Below are 19,879 nucleotides of genomic sequence, written 5' to 3' on the forward strand. Positions count from 1 at the left end.
TTGTTTAGATATGGTGTAAGAATAATTAATTGTTGAAAAGACTTGCTAAAAAATGAGCATACCATACTTAGAAGGTAGTGATCAGGAATCGACCAAGGCTAGAGAAGGATCACGCATTTTTGTCAATGACTGCAACGCAGAACAGATCCGGTAACGATTATGAACTTAAAAGTATAAATGATGAATTCTTAAATAATTGTTTTTTGACGTTGAATAATTGTTCGATTATAATAAAAAAAATTATACATGAAAAATTCCTTTAAACACGGGAAGCTGATTTCAAAACCACACAAAATGATACGCATACACATCTTTAAAAATAATATTATATGCAAATAAAGAAAAGGAATAAATTACAATAAACAAATTTCATAGAGGGATTAACATAATTAAAAACCCTATCTACAATATTTACACATAAATACTCGGAACAATTCCTTACTACACCCAGGCTGAACTTGGAAACGTCCAGAAGTAGAGAAGTCCCACAAAGAACAAAGGAAAAGCCCACACTGAAAGACTGCAATAATAAACGCAACGACGTTTGATGGCCGTTGAGCTTGTATTAAAAAACAAAACTTTTGAAATAGAGAGAGGTTTCAGTCTATGATCCCATAACGCTCTTCTCATACCAAAACACTGGACTAACTGCCTTCAAACTTGCCTTCCAGATCTTTTCAGGTCCTCCGCTCACTCCTCTTTCCTCTTCAAGGAATACCAAAAATGTACCCTAAAGGAGCCCCCCTTTTCAGGGCAATGAACAATGTTTCTGATCATCCAACTTAAGGTTCCCCAAAACTCCACCAATGGCATAAATTGCGACACTTTCTCAGACAGAATATTTATCAGAAGTGGATTATCAGCAGCTGTACATACCTGAAGGAGCTTGAAGCAATGCTATAGTCATCTGGTTTCAGATGCACAAAATCTTGAGACCTGACTAATACAAGTGTCAACAAACCAAAACAATTGGGGAATGGGAATGTTTTATCCCCCCACCCGGTTCAAACTTCAAACCAGATATAAAATGCTCCCACAGTTCAGCCTAGCCACATAAAGCTCTTCAGATCTCAAGAACCCAAGTAGCTACAGCAAATGCAAATAGTAGCCCACTTTCTATCTTCCCTAATTATCCCAGTATTTACGTAATAAGACAAGCTTGGTAGTCATATATTGGTGGCATACTGTCCTGTCAACATTCCAGTCTAAGATGTGTTCCCTGTAATAGACTAACCAATTCCACAAAATCAAGTTGAAATCAAGGTACAACTCAATTTTACTGCACATACACTGTTGATACTTGCAGAATTGAGAACTCAAAAGCAAACATATCAACCATAAATAGTTTCTTCAGTGTTCAATATTCAGCATTTAGCTGCCCTTAATAGATCTGCCGTGGTTAGCATGCACAGAGATATATGTTTTATAGTCTTAAAATGCATCCCTGAACCTTAATTTCCCTATTCCACCATTCCAACAGTACTGAGGGCAGAAATGCATCCTGCGAATTGGAAAGTATGAACTGATGATTGAGATCATCTAAAATTAGTTTTAACAATGAATATGATCAACAACATGCTAGAAAATTTTCATACCATACATTTTGATGGTACAGAACAGCTATTTCCTCATCATTCTTATAGGAGGAACAATTGAATATTCTGGTTTTCTCAAGTCCAAAGACGAGGTTATTGAAGTTATGAACAGAAACAAATAGGAATTGCAAAGGCTTTTGACAAAACAATTAATGAACCAAGAAGAAAACGTGAAGCCAAAAAATTCCATGACCTCAACAAGTCCCTCAAAAGGAGTAGATAAAATCATAAATCAAGCAAATAAAAGATTGCCGTTGTGCCAATCAGATGTCAAAATGAAATTGAATTATCTTGTAAATAGCAATATAGTCCCTCACAAATAATTCACGTTTATATAAAACAATGGATACAAAGGTTACTATGGGTCATTTATGGTAGCACATGAATCAAACAAGCTTCAGGTATCTGTATTTCATAACAACCAATGTTTGTATTAAGGGAAACTGGCATTAAAGGTTAGCTAATACAAATCTTCATGTTTGAAGGCCACCATAAAATGCACAGTAGCAGCTCTCAACTAGATACAAGGCGAGAAAGCAAAACATGAAATCACCAAAATTCATTGACTCCATATATTTATCACTAGAATCTCCTTGACCAAAATCATAGCAAAAGTATATTTTGAATATTTGGTCACTGATACCATGATAACAGCATTAATTGCATATGGATAAAGTCCAACTTAATAGAAACTGATCTATGGGCTGATAAATTACCGTTTTCATCATTTGGCAGATGAAATACGCTGCAATGATTAAATCCAACTACTGGAAGGTCTGATTTTATTTCCATTTTCATGGCCAGAATTGATAGCTTCAGTGGGCAACATTGATTTCTGACCATTTCTTTTATAGGATCCAGCAGGTGCAAACGAGGATGAGGGTGTATGAGGGTAAAAAATCTGCCAAAATCAACATGAAAATTAATAACACAAGGAAGCTACATCGCATTCCAAGATCTAAAAGCATGAAAAATAATTCCTAATTAAGACAAATCAAGGATAAAGCACACTAACCATAAAAATCTATACAAGCAAGAGTTTGATTAAGAAGCAAACAAGAATACTTGGCATAAATTTTCCTTATTATTTTGAAACACAATCATGAACTTACATTTTTATCAACAGTACTATCAGAAACCAAGTTCTTTCCTGTTGCTGACTTAAATTGCAGGCGAACACCTGGACCCGTAACATTGCTTGATCTAATGCGCTCCGTGACATCAGTTGAATAAGTAGCATTGAAGCCTCCTGGCAGTTATAAAATGACCAAGTCTTAATGTTATTTCTAAGTACAGCTAACATCAAGAATAACAGAAATTGAAATCTCTCTAAAGATAATGGCAGTGAATGTTTTTATATCTCAGCACAATCTCCTTGTTTTTATATGATACAACCACATGGCCAACATAAAGAATTTCTACATAAATGATTTGTATTATGTATAAATTTCATAAATTAACATCTATTTGCTTCAACAGCATCTGGATAGTCATTCCAGTCTCCCATTATTAAAACTAACCAGGCATCTTGCATCTACCTCAAGCCTCCCCCCCCCCCCCCCCCTCCCACCAAAAAAAAGGTCAAACCATTGGAGAAGAGATGTGACAAATTTTGGTGACAAGTTTTCAATGAGGAAATGCAGGTTGAGCAAAATGGTTACCCAGCTTCAGTAATCTAAAATTGATATTGTCTCCAAGGAATTGCACTATTTTGTTCTTTATATTATCTTTTAACCTATGTAACCTTATGGATATATAAAATCCAGTCTCAGTCCCAGAAAGAAAGACAGCAAAAAAGTACTTTAGGCATTACCTTAGACTAGCTCCATTCACTTATGACTTTCAGGAAAATATAGCCTTTAATAATAATGCATGTGCTTAAAGGACAAGCATGCAGAGAAAGAAAAGGGAATAATTTTGCAATTTTATGGGTTTTTATTACAATGCTATTGCTAAAATATCCCCACTGCAAGGAGAGAGGATAAATATTGGTTAATTTTTATGGTATACTTTCTACTCTTTCCAATGCAACATATGTGACGAAAATTTTAGAAAATCATTTTTCAATAAAAGATTTTGTTCAGCAGGGAAAATAAATCCATAAAGTTTAAAGTTTTCTTTCAGAAGGGAAAATAAACTCATACAGTTCCCTGACCAAAAAAAAGGAAAAAGTGACACCAAGATTAAATTTCTTCTGACCTTGATGGCAAATCCAAATCCCAAAGCATAACTTAGTTACTAAAGACATCATACTCTGACACAAATATTAGGAGGTCTCTGCTTTTGATTTATTACAGGTCTCCTAGATTTCTTTTATCCAATAGATAAATTCCTCAAGACACCATTCATTCATTTGAGCACAAAGCGCATCAACAAGAGCTAACCTTGATGTTTATCCACATCCGCTGATAAATGGTGACTACTGCTACCACCAGGAACTGGCTGCAATTTGGGGTAATACAAACTTGTAAGAAGAACAATGTTCCATTTAAAGAATAGAATACCAAATTACTAAGGCAGTTTCTACAATTTAAAATATTATACCAAATATATACAATTCTAAATACAATGACAAGCAAATTTTGTTATAAGTTTAAGGAAATGGAGCAAGATACTAACTGAGAATCGGGGCTGAGATCTAATTTTCTGGGCCTGCTGGTACTTGATGATTGTCCAATCAAATATGTAGTCAAACTCATTACCTACCATATAAAAGAACCAAAATTTAGTTTGCAGTAAATTCTATACAAAATCATTCATCTACGTCAGGTTGCCATCAATTTCTAGTTCAACATCCTAATACTTAGTCCATCAAGCCAACCCTCAGTAGGCATTCTCTTCCCCCTTCAATAGCATATGTTAACCAACAATATCAACGGACATCACCTTAGATCACAACCAGCTTCTTCAGTAGCATTCTATTAAGCCTCAAGCAAGATAATGTCAATGTACAACCTATGCAACTCAAAATCCTCTTTTTAGATAATTAAAGGGTAGAATGCACCCAACAATACCTTCACGAGCAAATAAATCACGGAACAGACGCTTCAAGAATCCATAATCAGGACGTTGATCAAACGTCAACGAATGGCAGTAATGAAAATATGATGCAAACTCCACGGGATGAGACTTGCACATAACCTTGATCAACAAAAGTCAGAGAAAACAGAAGCAATGTTAATCAAATCATGAGCCACAATACAGAACTGAAAGATCCATTAAATGCAGAGATACCTCAATAGGAGTAGACAACTTTTTCTCACAAATTTTATCATATTTCTGCTTTTTTGTGGCAGCTTTCAGACCTTGCCAAGGAAGGCTATATTATGAAATATTCTAGTCAGTTTAATACACAAAAACAAATACCAAAATAGCCAAAGGCTAGAAATTTATTTGCATTAAAATCACTGAAAATGGGTTGTCTACCTTCCTCTGAGAAAATATAAAAGCACATAGCCAAGTGACTCCAAATCATCCCGCCGACTTTGCTCTACCACAAATCATTAGACATAAATATCCAAGTAAATGAATAAGTGGTTAATTCATCTTGATGAAAGACCAAGAGAAATGAAGTCTCTCCTTACCTAGTCCAAGATGAGTATTGCAACTTGCATAACGAGCTGTCCCCGTTAAATTCTTGTTTTCTCTGTAAGAAGCAAAGTCAGTTATGTAGTAACAACAATTCAAGATTGGCATATGGCATAACTGCTCAAGTAGTGGTTTACATCTAGCAAGTCAAAGAAACAAGAAGGTAAGTTATAAATAACAAATTAAACCTGAAAACTACCTGTAGGGAATATGGCGATTAGTTGTGGAGTCTCGGTATCTTTTCGCAAGACCAAAATCAATTATGTAAACCTGATTTGCTTTCCGACCAAGTCCCATGAGGAAGTTATCAGGCTTTATATCTCTATGAAGAAATCCCTTAGAGTGAACATATTCAATTCTTGTAATCTAAAACAAAAATCAACAATTAAAATACAAAAGTAAGCAATAATTTATATTACCAAAATAAAATGAGTACAAAATGTCATGACATGCAGCTCACCATTTGATCAGCCAACATTAAGACAGTTTTCAGCGAAAACTTCCTGCCACAGTACACAAATAGATCTTCCAGACTCGGTCCGAGTAAATCGAGAACAAGTACATTATCTTCCCCATCAACACCTGACCATTTTATGCTTGGAATTCCACCTATATACATTAATTAAAATAAAAAAAATGAACTCATTATTCATAATTCTTATAATATTTATAAATTTAATAAATGAATTAATTTAAGTATGGCACTTACTTCCTCCTTGAAGAATATTGTACAATTTTGCTTCGTAAAGCAGTTGCGGATGCTTTGTTTTATGGTTCTCCTGTAGCCGGCAAAATTAAATTAATAATAATATAATTTAAATGTTTTTTTTTTTTTTAAATCTAGTGATTTTTCAATTCTAGCTCTAATTTCTACACCAAGAAGATTAAACGATAATCAGATCGTAAATCTACAAAAAAATTAAAAGACACTTACGATCTTAACAGCGACGATCTCAAAAGTATCGATATGCGTAGCTGCCGAAACAAAAACAAAATTGTTATAAATCACTTTTAAATATACGTACGCAAAAAAAGTGAAAAAAAAGTTAAAATCGATGACGAGACGAACCGAGATAAATTTCACCGAAGGATCCACTACCGATCTTACGACCGAGCTTGTATTTGCCACCGACGATTCGTTCCATGTTTCAATTTGATCAACTACTTCGATCAATCAGATCATCAAAGCTAGAGAAAGATAATCGAAGGATTTTGATAAAGACTTTTTTTTTGTTTTTGCCAGAAACTGAAACCACAAACAGGAGACGACTCGCAACAAACAACAGAAAGGAACTGCGTGGCTTTTGAGAAAGAAATGGAAAGAGGATAAGCAGAAATTTATAAAAATAGTTCGAGAGAGGGCTAGTTTGGGAATTTACGTAATGTGTGAAGTAAGCACTTTGACCTGTTGACTAGAGTGATGGCTTATTGGCTTTCACGCGATACAAAGAGGGGTAGGTATGTAATTTAGGGATTCGCCGCCGATAAGGTTGAGATTTGAGGGGTTTCGTCAGGGTATTTTGATAAATTAAATGGTTTGTACTATGTTTTTCCTTCTTTTTTTTCTTAGTGATTACTTCCTAATGGACTAAGGTATAAAATAGTAACGGCAACATCAAACGTGTGTGCTTTATCATGCCCTGGCAATCTGGCTTCTGCGCCGCTGTTGGCTTTTATAATCATCTGCACACGGCCAAGTTGTGAAAATGAAGGCCTCATTATATAAACTAGAAACAGAATCGCCCCGCGAGTCTTTTTTTTTCCCCCCTTAATTTTCATATTTTATATAAATTTTAATACAAATGAATTTTAACATTAATTGTGTTAACGGTGTTTTTGGTGTCTTTGCTAAAAGAAAGTGAGTAAAGATTGATGATAAGATGATCTAAATCTGCAATCTAAAAATACAATCAAAACATGTTGAAATTATTTCTTTGGAGCTCGCTCCGATGCCCAAACAAGTAAAATTATGGGGGTATGAGTAAGGAAGATGAAGTTGAGGCATGAGTAAAAAGATTCAATTGAGGGAAAATGTTTAGGGACAAAGTAAGGGTGTTTTCTCTTATGTGCTGGATTTTTTTTAATTTTATATATGACATTATGAATAGTGATTTGATTGAAATAATTTATAAGAGATATGTATTAAATTTGATAAAAATTTACATAGATGATTGTGAACTATATTAAATAATTTCATATAAAGATGAATTATATTTAATAATTTCAAACAAAAATAAATTGTATTTAATTATTTAAAATAAGTTAAAAATTAAATGTTCAATTTAAAAATGATGTCATAACAAGATATCAATAAAATATTGAGCAAGACCTTCCCTTGACAAAAGACAAGCCGTATTTTTAGATAAGATTACATGACAATACGAATATATTTTATCTAAATGATTCAAAAATTTAATTGTGTTAATTAAATTTTGATCAGATTAATTATTGACTAAATAATTAGGTGTAACAAGTTGTAACCATAAAAATAAAATGATTATTATAAATGTAACATTGATTGATTGACGAATAACCCGTTTGTTGCATTATATTTTAGTTATTTTTAATAAAAATTCAAATTGATTTAAGTGTATTAGTTTTAGCCTACAAATGACTTGTTGGAGGACAATAGTTCGGGATTCGTTGGGTTTTGGGTTAGGTAGGCTCATTCTGGGCTTGAAGAATTTTTGGACTTCGATCACTGGGGCCTGTGGCTGGTATGTGTAGTCATTCGGGTCTTATTGTTTTTGCGTGTTTTTCATTTTTACTCTATTTTTCCCTTTGTTATTTATTTTTTTCAATTTGTATTTAGGTTTATTATTTTATCTACAATTGTGGAATTTAAAATTTATTCTAGCTGATCTATTTATACGCCATATATCCTTTTAAAAAAATAAAATATTTTTTACTCTACCATAACTCCAAATCTTTTGTTACCTCTTTCTCATGATTCATCTTGTGGCTCCAAAATCTTTTACTACCCTTTTGTTTGTCACTTTCATGGCTTATACTCAATTGGAAACAGAATAAAATGCAATACAATTGAAACACAATAAACCGTACAAATTTTACTCAATCAAAATAATAGGAAAAAAAAGCAAAGAATTTCGGGATGTAACAAAATTATTGTTTCGTTTATGTAGTAGGAAAATAAATCTGATTCCAGGATTTTCATCCCTTTAGAAACTTTGTGAGGGATCTCTTCACCATTGGTTGATTGAATGATTGCTGGTGATATGGGCTAGAACTTAGGAGTTAGAAGAACTGCTTTTTAAAACATTCACGAGGCATATGCCCATTGAATCTTTTAGTATCTTTGCAGTAGTCATAGATCATGAAGTTATCTCTGACCCACTTTATCTGACCCAACTTGCTATTGCTCAACTGGCTGTAAGTAGGGGAAGTCCACCAGTTAGCTTGGGATATGGCGGCACATTGATTGATGCTCACTGGCCCATCCCACTTGCAAGCTCTTGCCCTAAACCTGCGGAGTCTGGCAATGAAAGGTGCACTATTCCAGTCAATCTTGACAAGCCCACCTCTTGTTGCCCAATTGTCCGCATTCCATAAACTGGAGTGTACCCTCATCCCCTGCTTGTTTGGAAATGCGATCCCCTCGTTCTCATAGTTTCTAAAAACACGAATCGGAAGGTTGTCTATGTACCACCTGAAACCATCAAGTATTTTTTGTTAGTTTCGTGAGGTGAAATGCCTTAAGATTTGTAATAACTGAAAGGAGAGTTAACTTACACGACTTCGGTGGGATTTCAGTGGATGGTGTAGTTATGGAAATCAGCAGTTGGGTCAAACCACGGGTAGAATTGCTGTTCTCTGCTTCCATTTCCTTGAGTGTTGGTGTTTGTGTGAACAATATATGGCTGTCCAGAAACATTACCTAAGAACTCGAAGTCGATCTCGTCGTGCTTGTCCCCTGTAGATGACAGCTGCATTTGTTTAAGAATGAAACGTTACAATGTTATGTTCATTATGTAATTTTGTTTGATTTTCACTTATATTTTAATTACCAACTTTGATCTTGTTGAATGTGGTTTCTTGGAGGAAATCGTTTTTGACATGTGTTAACAGGATGAAAGACAACTGAATATAGAAGATTTGCAGACAAAAATCAAAGTTGATGGCTATGGTGTATTTTATTTTATTTATACATGTTTGCTTTACCCTGTTGCACTTACATAGTACGCTGTGACTGTTCCAGCTGAGTTCCCAGGTACCAACTTGATTAGCATTTCAACGCTTCCAAATAAGAATGCCCGCTTTGATTGAACTGCAGAACCTGAAAATCAGAGGGAGCATTGTAATGTCAAAATAGCAAACAATATGATTAATCAAGCACGAGGGAGGTATCTGAAAACGAAAGTCGGAAGAAATAAATTTATCGGAAATTGGATAATATATAGGTTTACCTGAAGTTTGATCCAACACAAGTTGAAGGTCATCACCATTGCCTGAAAAAGTTGAATGATTACCGCCCCAAGTTATATACATGCTCTTAGAAAAATTTGCATCAACAAAACTTCGATTAAGTGCAACTGCAGTGATGAAAAGAGCCAACAATAAAACTTGTAATCTAGCCATTTTCAACTGCAATGAAGAAAGCTGGCTGTGTATTTGTCAATCAATGCCTTTGAAAAGGTATGCTTTTGTCCATTGTTGTCAATGGCTTTATATAGCCTGTACCAGCAAATGTGCCTTACTAGGATAACCATTGTGTTATAATTTTTTTAATTACAATTTGAAACATGTTGAACTTGTCTTGGTTTTTGACATTCCTATAAAATTATTTGACAGATCAAAGAAGAACGAAATAAGGGAAATAATTAATTACAAAATGACGGCCTGGCATATTGTAGAAACAGGTAGTTGAGCAGTTCATTTGCTGTAATCATACAACGACTTTTAATTTTGTCATATTTGACAAACCTAAAAGAGAATTTATGTCCAAAGAAAAACCAAAGTGAATTTGGTTCGAAAAGCGCACAAACTAGAAATCGAGTAAGTATTTGCTGGCAACCTAGTACTTTTATATGATCTGTTTTCTTTAGTAGATGTTTATCAGAAAGTAAGGTCAGTTGAGACGTGAGTCCAGCTAGCACGCGGAGGGAGTAGAAAGACAAATGAAATGTCCTGCATGAGACTAATTCAAAGAATCAAAGGCCAAAGCAGCTAGCAGCTGGTTCTGTTGAGTGATAACCGTGACTTAAAAATATCAATGTCTTTCTTCTCCTTGGCTTAGACTTGGAACATGGTTAGAAGTGCACGCCTATTGACAACCTTAAATAATGTCATCAAGTTTTCATTTTTCTGTTGAAACAGTTTGTCTCCTGTCATCACCTCAAAATTCTAATTGTTTGGCGACGTGGATGTTCGAGCAAAGCAACATCTATTTTCATGTCAAATATTGCAAAAATGCCCAAAAAAGAAAAAAAAATTAAAGAATTTAGATTGAGTAACGGAACACAAAAAAATTGGTCCACGTTATATGGTTTCAACAGCCAATACTACACTTGGCTAACAAAATGTGGACAACGATTTATGATTCATATAAAATCAATAAATTTAGAAAGGTAGATTAGCTGTTGAGATTTTGAGCCATTCTCTCTTTTTGTGTCGACGTCTCTTTAAACTGGAGCTTGAATTGAGGCCTAGAGGAGCAGCTGAACCCACATGGCACGACGGCAAGGCACCCCATTATAAGTCACGAATAGCATGTAATAACCAGGAGGAGCTATATTACCGTTTATGGGAGCTTGAAGAATAATGTTGTGGGTTTTTGGAGCAACGTTTTTTATCACTTGAACAGTTCCCAATTGAACCAGCCTTTGATTCATGGAGATACCATGTGTTGTGAAAGCCGGATAGTAAATATTTACTTGGAGCTTCTGCTCGTCCAGGGCCTCATCATCACCGCGTATTTGCACCGTGAATCTCTTTCCATAATTTATCTGATTGGTGGACTGGTCAAGTACGATCTCTAGCCTAAACTTGGCCAATTTTGGATCTAAGTAATGTGGCGAGAATTTTTCTACGCGAACCTCAGTGGGGAAGAGGGCATTATCCATGTATCCCGGGTTTGTGTTGCTACCAGCTATGAGGATTTTTCCATCAGGAAGAAGTACGGAGGATGAGTGGTACAGACGGGCAATTTTTGAAGGTGCAAGCTCTGTGAACTTGGAACCACCTTTTTGTCCACGGACATGATACACGACGGGGGTGAAATTTGGGTCCCTGGCATCGTCCCATCCGGCTGAACCACTCTGGGCACCGTTTATGAGAAGCACATCTCCCGTTGGAAGAACCACGGCGTCTCCCATAATACGAGGCGATGGCATAGTTTGGATCTTCCATTTTCCATTCCTTTTGGTAATATCTATGCGGGCACAGTCTTTGTTGGCTGGGACGAACACTTTCGGGCGCTTTAAATCTGCCAATGTAAATGCCTCGTGTGACGTACCACCACATATCAAGACCTCAGCAGGGATGAGTTTACGTGTTTCATCAGGTTGAAGTCTAATCGGAAGTAGACAAGAACTTCCCGACGCTGGATAGTTGCGGGCACCGCCTGGGAGAACTGGGAACTCGTGGAGGATTTGCTGCGTGTTTGGATTGAGCAGAATGGAACGGTTGTTGGCAAAGATGAAGAGATTTCCGTCAGTTGAGAGATAGACAAAAGGGTACAAATTGTTCTCCACCGGATCATGGGTTTCTGCCAGGAATTTGAAAGGGAAGACTTGGTTTTTGGCATTGCGTTGCCCTTCTGGTGGAACGAATTCGTAAGTTGGAAAGTTTCGACCTCCAAAAACCATGAACCTACCATCTCCTAAGGTTACCTGTGTCGCGTACCTTCAATGACAGGGCACAAAAACAACTCAGCTTCAACTTCGAAATGACATGAAAATGAAAAATTTTGTAAGTCTACTCAAATACCATCTTCCATTTCCAAGTGCGCCTGGATATTCTTGCCATTCACAGTTGGGACATATGTCGAGAATCCTGACAGTATCTGATCCGTTATTATAACCACCAGTACTCACTAACCGTCCATTAACATCAAGGGCACCAGATGAACACCAAGTGTCATAATTCAACTGTTACAAACAGAAAATGTTAAATCTTAAAAAACATAAATGTAACAAACCATTGTAAAAAACACATCCCCCTTTCCACCACCTTTATCAAAGGCACCATAAATGTATGAAAAAATATATAGGAGGACCTAATTGTACCCTGAGTGGCCTAATCTTTGCGGTCTCAATGTCCAGGAGAACTGAATGGCAAAAGCAGTCTTGCTCATTGGTTCCCTCGACGATTCGGCAAGGCGGGCCTGGCAACTTTAATTTTGACATCTTCCAAACCGTGGCGTCAAACATCAAAGCCTGGTCAATCTTGGGAAGTATGAGCAAGTGCATGGCCGAGACGCCGGAATTTTCAGTAAACAGCTCCCACTTGCCCTTGTATGCAGTCTCAACATTATCCTGTGCAACGCCTTCCTTGGTTATGTCGCCGTCGCTACCAAAGTTGAGGCCGTTGCTTGCTGGATTATCGAAATGGAGGAAAGGGAACAAGAATTGACAGTTCCCGCAGAGAAAAAGGACAGGTAGAATCAAAAGGCCTCTCCGAAACATCGTCATGATTGTACAATTTATTTACTTTTTGTCTTTTTGAATCCCTGCTGGGGGCTTCTTTATACAGGCTCCTTCCTCCTTTTAGTGTTATTGTCTTCCTTCCAAATTCCTGTCCCCTCATTGCTCTCCGCATCTTTTTAATCCAAGCCAAGGCTTTCCAAAATGTTTCAGTCAATCTTGGAAAATTAGCGTTGGCTCCTTGTTTAGAGGAAACTCAAAATACAAGCTATTTATAGAAACACTGTATTATTTCAATTGTTGCCCTCGAAGAAGCCTAAGTTGGGAAAGAATTCAGCCAAATTTAATGGGCTTAAGCTCATTAGCAAGAAGAATACAGGCACAGCCAAGTTTTTAACTGTGGATTTTCATCTTATATATGTATAAATGTCAGTTATAAGAAAATCAAAGTAATTTGTCATGAAGTATATCATATATTTCAAGGGAGAAAATAACAATTCAAATAATTAGAGCAGTAAACCATACCAGCTAATTCTAATAATTTATGGAGGGATTTTTTCGTGCCTTTTTTTTGGGGGGGGCGGGGGGCGGGGGGGTTTGATTGGTCATGGTCCTTGTTTATTGGGGACTTAATTAGTTTCTACTGGTTATTTATGCTGTTTTTCTCAACCTAAGGGGATTCCCAGAATTGTTGAATTCACAATTGAAGTTGACTGACTTTACCTGATTTTCATTCACTTGGTTCTAAGGTCTTCAAATAGCTGGAGTTTTGTTGATAATTGGTAATTAAGGCCTGCCCGGTTTTGTTAATGCATGAATTCAGAAAATCAGTCGATCTATTTATATTCACAGAATTAAAAACACCCAACCCTTACTGCATGTCAGCACAACACAACACTAACCCAGATCGGTGTTTTAATTGCCATACACTGATAAAAGCTCAAACTCGTCTCCCAAGTTAATCCTTAATTCTAACAGCTAGATGATTCCGTTTTGTTGAATAAATGACGATTTCTCTTGTCTATTAACGCCAATTAACCACTTTTTCTAACATGTTAGAAAGCGCCTGATACATGGCAAACAAGCAGAGCCGAATTAGCCCCCAATCAAAATAGGAAGAATGGCTGCTGGCTTCTAACCGTGCATTCCTGACCATCTGGACAAAGGGTTGAAAACCGTAAAGAAAGACAGGACCATTCACAGGAAGCTATGCGATGGCCGGGGCTTTTGAATGATTGAGCATCAGAAAAGTCAAAGGATAAGCGAACATTTGGCGCCTTTTGTCTTAACCCTTTGTGCCTTGTCGTCTCCTTTCAAATATCAGCAACATTTATGGCAACAGAGTACATTGCACAAGGTCTATTTCAGTCTCTGATTAAATTTTCTTTGTAAGAAGGCATTGATCTTTTTTTTTTTAATTCTTAATTTACTTGAAACACCTACTTTTATAATTATTTAATTAAAAAATATGTTACGCATATAAATTCGTTCTCATCCCTAAACTCTACACCTAATTTTCAATATCATAACAACCTAATCTAAAAATAAGTGGACAACATGTCATTGAGATTAATCACTAGCGACAAAATACTCAGAAGCCAATTTCTTGCAAATTTCAATGGAAACAGTTTGATGGGCAATTGGCAAATGGTGTTGCCCACAGGCTCGAAAAGCAAGAAAATTTAGCTGTGGTAATCACTCCTTTGACTGGGCGGTCACAGTTACCCACTTCCAAGCAATAAGTATGCGATTGAATTACGTTTCGTTATTTTTTAATAATATACAAAAATTATAAATTTTTAAATTTTAATTTTGATTTAAATTAAAATTTTATATTATTCAATTTGAATTAAATTTTATTGATTTAAATTATCAATTTTTTAAATTTAATTTTTTATTTGATTTTTAATATATTTAAATAAATTTAAGTATAAAATAAATAATTTATTTTATAAAAATTTGAAAAAAAATATAAAAATTAATAAAAATATATAATTCATTTTTTAATTTAAAATCTAATCTAAATTTAATATCTAAACTAAACTAAAATAAATAAAATTAATTTAAATTAAATCAAATATTATAATTTTAAATTAATTTTCGATTTTTTAAAATTTTTTTCTCATCTGCCCACTTACCACCTATCCTCCAGCAGATTTTAGAACTTTCTTATCTTTTAGGTTTTGAATGACATTTCCTCTGTGCGCGAGGTAGAGTCTCAGATGATGACCAGGCAAATTTGCTCACTGTACATGAACCACCTTCTGGAATTAAAATGATCCTCATCGCGGACGCTGCCGCCTCGGTGTTCTGACATCATATCTTTTGCTAGTCGGGTTTTTGCCCCGTATTACATTAAAAAAAAAAAATTGCTCTCTGTGCACATGCCTTCCCAAAAGTCTTCATTTTATATATTATCAGTAGTTCCAAACTTTTTTGTTCAGGGGCTTGATGGATAATTGCAATGGTTTGTATTGGAGATTCTACTCATACCCATTTTTTATTTTTCACATTTTTTATAAATTATTTTTAAATAAAATAACTTAATTGTTATTTTCTTTTCTCTTGATATTCTTTTCTAGTCTTAAGTTTCCGGATTTACATATTCAACATTTTAAAAATTTTTATGGGATTTTTTTAATTAATTTTTAAAATCTAGATATAACTTTTTTTAAAAAAATTTTGGTAGTTATGAAAATCCTATAAGTTATATAATTTATCCAAAATACATATCCAAAAATATTTAAATTGAAATAAAAAATAATTAAATAATTTCACTTAAAAATTTTGATAAAAAAATAAAATGTAGAAAAAAAAATGGAGGTGTCTTGTAGGTAAATTTAGAACTAAATGAGAATCCAGCAGGCTAAAAGCTTGTTATCTATACCAAAAGTGCTTCCTAAATCACTATCTTTTCCATTATTAACAATTTATATTGGCTTTGCAATGAAATCTGATCCTTTCTTGTTCACATAAAGGGGCACATATTCCTGTTACTTTCTGTTTGGGAAATTAAGGTTTATTTAGCCAGATGTCCTGTTTTCTTGTTTGGGAAAGTAAGATTTATTTAACAGACCCTCATTTTCCCTTTAAAGGTTAATCTGTCTCTTCCATGATGAAAAATGTGGGCAAGTGAGTTTGTTTTATTGATACAAGCCAAGGTAATGCCAAAAATCACCCCCACATAAATATCTGTCCTTTTATCCAATCGTTCCCTTTAATATTGTCGTTAGTGATGATGTGTTTTGCACAATTTGACGAAATCACCTTCGATTGCTCTCAGGATAAGATTATATTAACCTCATCAGGAGGGTGTTTTTGGCTTATGTTTATGATTTGATTACCCAAAAGTAATCTTAATTGATAAGCTTTTTGGTCTTCATGACTGATTATCACATATTCATACAGCTGTTTCTTGGGGTACATTCATAGTTTTTACACTGCATATTAAAGTGGGCAACTTTATGTATAGTGAAAGCAGACAAAACAGGTCAAGGTCACTTGTGATGCAGTACTGCTCTTGAGGCAAACAAGCAAAATGTGATATAAATTATAAATGAAGATTGGAGCCAGTTAAATTTTAAGCTAAGGGCTAAGTTTCAACTCAGCAGAAGAAAGGAAAATCAAAGAAATTAATCAAGTTATAGGGTTTTTATCTAGCTAGGCTTGATAAAAATGAGGTTTGATCTGACAGGCCATCATATTATAGCTTATAAAAGGGAAGCATTAGGGATAAAGAGATTGCTTTCTTCAACACATGTGAAAAATTACATACACAATGCTGCTCCATTAACAGTTGATTGATGAGCAATATTGAACAGAAACATTCTTCTTTTTACTATATTATCTCTGAATTAATCATCCAAAATGGTCAGAACTGTTACATGATTTATTGGCGCAAGAAAAGCCATAATTCAAGAGAAAAAGCTATGAAATTCATGCAGGTGATTTTGCCTCTTCGTCTGAGCCTGATTAATCTAGGGCATGTGTAATCAACTTTATGATCGAAACAAAAAAAGTGATATTGCTTAAAAAGAATAGTGATCTATAGACTTTAAATAAGGAATACATTACTCCACTAATGCGTACGGAACCTGATCTCAAGCAGTACCGACACTTCTCTTTGTGGGCATTGTTGAAGATTTGACACATTTCATATGAAAAATAAACCATATAGCTTATATCTTCTCTCTCACTTTCTCTCTGATAAAGATTTCATTGTTCAAAGCATATACATAAATCAGATCAAATTAAGATTCCAAACCAAAACCAAATTAAAACTGTTAATGCAGCTGGGAGCCACTAGGAAAGCAAATCGCATAACATTGAAAGTATCGATTCCCTATAGTAAACTAACTATATAGTTCACCTTTTCCTTTCTCTATTAATTACTACCCCCCATTAAATCTAAAACATCAAAGTATTATAGTATAGCCGGAGCTTTTGTTTAAAGTGAAGAAAGATATGTTTTCTTCTTGTTTGACATAACCCTTATCTAGTGGTTTTGATCTTAGTTTCATTTTCATTGTCTAATGGCAAAGCACCTAATTGACTATGAGGTCAGTTGTTTGCAACAATGCCACATGGTAAGGTCATGTATTTGAAGAAAATGATGTGAAAGACATCCAAAGTTATTCCTGATCGATCACTTTTATCTTAATTGAGAACATTTAATCCCCACTTAGACAGTACGTACTTTGGTTAACTACAGTTTCCTTGACATGTTTTATTCTTAATTTCCATTTTACCTTCTTAATTGAATAAAGTGGCTAACTATATTTGATTTTCAAGAAGTTGCTACAGTTAGATGCTGACTGCTAGCGTTAAAATAATTGAAATTTGTGAGAATTATGACTTTAATCCTCATTTCTTTGAAAATTAATGAACACGAAGATCAAATTTTCACTATATCTCATGCAGCAAGTCAATCTATATTTAATTACTAAAGATTCCTTTCAAATGAAATTCAAACAAGTTCATCAACTTGCTCAACTTGTATGTGAACTACATATCTTGAACTTACAATTCTAAGGGAACCATAAAATGCAATCCATGCTTTTAAGTGGCAGAAAATTACTGATTACAATGACAGTCTGAGCTCCAAATCTAGCTCTTGCGTGTCACTTGATTCAGAGCTCTGACCGCTGGATCCCAATGAGTTGCTCCGGTGTGTCTTGCTCTTTTTTGGTTGTGAATCCTTCAAGGACCATAGGAAAAGGAAGGAAAAAAAATAATTAAAGTTGATACAAAGCAGAATCTTGAGAGCTAGTTTTCATTTTAACATTTACATGAGGATGTGTATAGCACCTCAACATGTGGGTTTAGAAGCTGTCTAGTCATGTTTGGTTGTGCAAAATGTTGACAGTCTAAGATTCCACTGCCGGGGTTCCAACTGTTGCAAATGATCGGAAACATTAATTCTAAGCAAAAAAATATTTCTAAGAGGAAATCAGATTTGCACCAAAAGGGCTTCTTTTAAGAAGAAACTGCAAAGTTGTAAATATGCACCTTGCTGTAGTACTGGGTTGGGAATCACCATATCTGATATTTGCTCTTTGATCATATTCGCCAAGCCCCATCTGTAATATCAGGTAAAATTTTGACTGACTGTAGAGAATACTAATTAATGCAGAAATACATAAACAATCATCAATTCAGCTTCATTTCTTCTTGCCCTCATTGCAAGACTTCTATTCACCAATATAATTATTGATGGATAATAATACTGGGAGAACTAGTGTCTAGGGTTAGCACCAAAAAGTAAGCAATATTATTAGCAGCTTCAAAGGATCCATGTACAAGACTATTTTGATAAAAATCAGAAAGAAAAGAGAATTGTTTTTGTAACTATTTCCATCTAAACTTGTATGCTGCGATCATGATGATGATGATGGAAAACATATATATTGCTATATCCACCAAAAATTTTTTGCCATGTTTTCTCCTCTACAGCAAAAGACTATACCTCATCATTTGTTAGGAACAGCAGTTGCAAATGGGTGACACGCAGAAAATCACGTGAAAGACCCAACAATTTTTTGGATGGAAAAAAGAGGAAAAAGAAATTTAATGGTATACTCTTTAGAGACAACAAATTAGAACAAGTTCACCTACCATCATGCTGGGGTACTGGAAACCATAAGAAGCTGAGGAAGTTGATGGAGATGATGATGGCACAGATGGATAAGCTGTCTGCACTCTCATGTCTTCCTGCATACAGAAACATTTTTTCTCATTAAATTTATCCCACAATTCAAATAAAAAACTTCACCCTGATATAGTCTGATATATAATCATTGAATCAGAGAACAAAAAAAACCAAGAAAGGGTTAAGGAAGGCAAAAGACAAAAGAGTGAAAAGTTAATTACCTGGTTGAAATTTCCAGTGTAAGGTCCATGAAGAGAAGGATGGTAACTACAACCCATTTGTCCATGTAATCTGATCTTCTCCAATTGAGCAACACCAAGCCCTCTCTGGGGTTGCTTAGGCTTATCTGAATTACTCTTCTTGCCTTTTCTTGAAGACGACGACCCTCCTCTTTCATTTCCCATGTTTGGTTCTCCAAAATAACTGCTATCCATCTTCTCTTTTTTAGGGATATTTATGTCAAAGAAAGAGAAACAACAACGACAAGAGATTAAGAAGAGAAAAGACAGATAGTTTAGCTTTGCAAATCCCAAGTTTTCTCTTGCAGCAAAACTTTCTGGCAATTACGAGAGCTGCTGAAGAATCAGAGATCTTCACTGCCCTTTTTAAGCTGCTTGCACCTATATAATTATTGCATCGCTGGATCAGATTTTGTTAAGAATTATTAGATATATATATCACTCATAAAAAAATAAACTATTAATTATAATTTTCTTTAATTTCTTACTAGTTTTAAATGGACTTTGAAGCGATTGTCTCTTTCAAAATTGCGTTAGCCAAAAAATTATAACCCTACGCGCCATTGAAGTGCATTGAGTAATTGATAGCTTCAACGTCACCTATGCGGCAAGAGTGCAATTCACGCTCCTTAAGAAGAACGTAACGCTAGCATTTTTGAGAGTAGAATTTTCATGTCTAAGTGAAGCTAGAGATCTATGGTATTTGCT

General features: G+C 34.9%; 4 protein-coding genes across 5 annotated transcripts; all 4 read right to left on the reverse strand.

The window, feature by feature from the left end:
* Positions 1 to 310: 310 nt before the first annotated feature.
* LOC111303186 (casein kinase 1-like protein 3) lies at positions 311 to 6,575 on the reverse strand. Of its 2 annotated transcripts, none has more exons than XM_022899270.2 (14): positions 6,253 to 6,575; positions 6,118 to 6,158; positions 5,893 to 5,962; positions 5,644 to 5,792; positions 5,383 to 5,549; positions 5,180 to 5,241; positions 5,022 to 5,085; positions 4,830 to 4,914; positions 4,610 to 4,736; positions 4,215 to 4,297; positions 3,980 to 4,037; positions 2,708 to 2,844; positions 2,312 to 2,496; positions 311 to 1,229 (listed from the first exon to the last, which is right to left on the reverse strand). In XM_022899270.2, the coding sequence occupies exons 1-13, from the start codon at positions 6,326 to 6,328 to the stop codon at positions 2,350 to 2,352; spliced, it is 1,266 nt and encodes a 421-aa protein (XP_022755005.2). In that variant the 5' UTR covers positions 6,329 to 6,575; the 3' UTR covers positions 311 to 1,229; positions 2,312 to 2,349. The 2 variants fall into 2 exon arrangements, with proteins under 2 accessions (XP_022755005.2, XP_022755004.2); XM_022899269.2 differs by having other exon boundaries at positions 311 to 1,501.
* A 1,794-nt stretch (positions 6,576 to 8,369) lies between these two features.
* XTH26 (xyloglucan endotransglucosylase/hydrolase 26) lies at positions 8,370 to 9,779 on the reverse strand. Its single transcript, XM_022900718.2, is given in 4 exon segments — positions 8,370 to 8,850; positions 8,934 to 9,127; positions 9,377 to 9,477; positions 9,608 to 9,779. Coding segments are annotated over 4 exon segments (879 nt in total). The 3' UTR covers positions 8,370 to 8,438.
* Positions 9,780 to 10,084: 305 nt separating this feature from the next.
* Positions 10,085 to 12,964, reverse strand: LOC111302588 (aldehyde oxidase GLOX1-like). The gene is made up of 3 exons (XM_022898425.2): positions 12,428 to 12,964; positions 12,129 to 12,289; positions 10,085 to 12,044 (listed from the first exon to the last, which is right to left on the reverse strand). The coding sequence occupies exons 1-3, from the start codon at positions 12,830 to 12,832 to the stop codon at positions 10,847 to 10,849; spliced, it is 1,764 nt and encodes a 587-aa protein (XP_022754160.2). The 5' UTR covers positions 12,833 to 12,964; the 3' UTR covers positions 10,085 to 10,846.
* Positions 12,965 to 17,692: 4,728 nt separating this feature from the next.
* On the reverse strand, positions 17,693 to 19,575 carry LOC111304201 (protein SPEAR1-like). The gene is made up of 5 exons (XM_022900719.2): positions 19,154 to 19,575; positions 18,899 to 18,994; positions 18,293 to 18,363; positions 18,092 to 18,176; positions 17,693 to 17,981 (listed from the first exon to the last, which is right to left on the reverse strand). Exons 1-5 carry the CDS (start codon positions 19,364 to 19,366, stop codon positions 17,865 to 17,867), a joined length of 582 nt encoding a protein of 193 aa, XP_022756454.2. The 5' UTR covers positions 19,367 to 19,575; the 3' UTR covers positions 17,693 to 17,864.
* Positions 19,576 to 19,879: the final 304 nt, after the last annotated feature.

Source organism: Durio zibethinus, chromosome 13, assembly GCF_047325235.1.
Source record: "Durio zibethinus cultivar Kanyao isolate XHJ-2024 chromosome 13, ASM4732523v1, whole genome shotgun sequence".
NCBI classification, from domain to species: domain Eukaryota; kingdom Viridiplantae; phylum Streptophyta; class Magnoliopsida; order Malvales; family Malvaceae; genus Durio; species Durio zibethinus.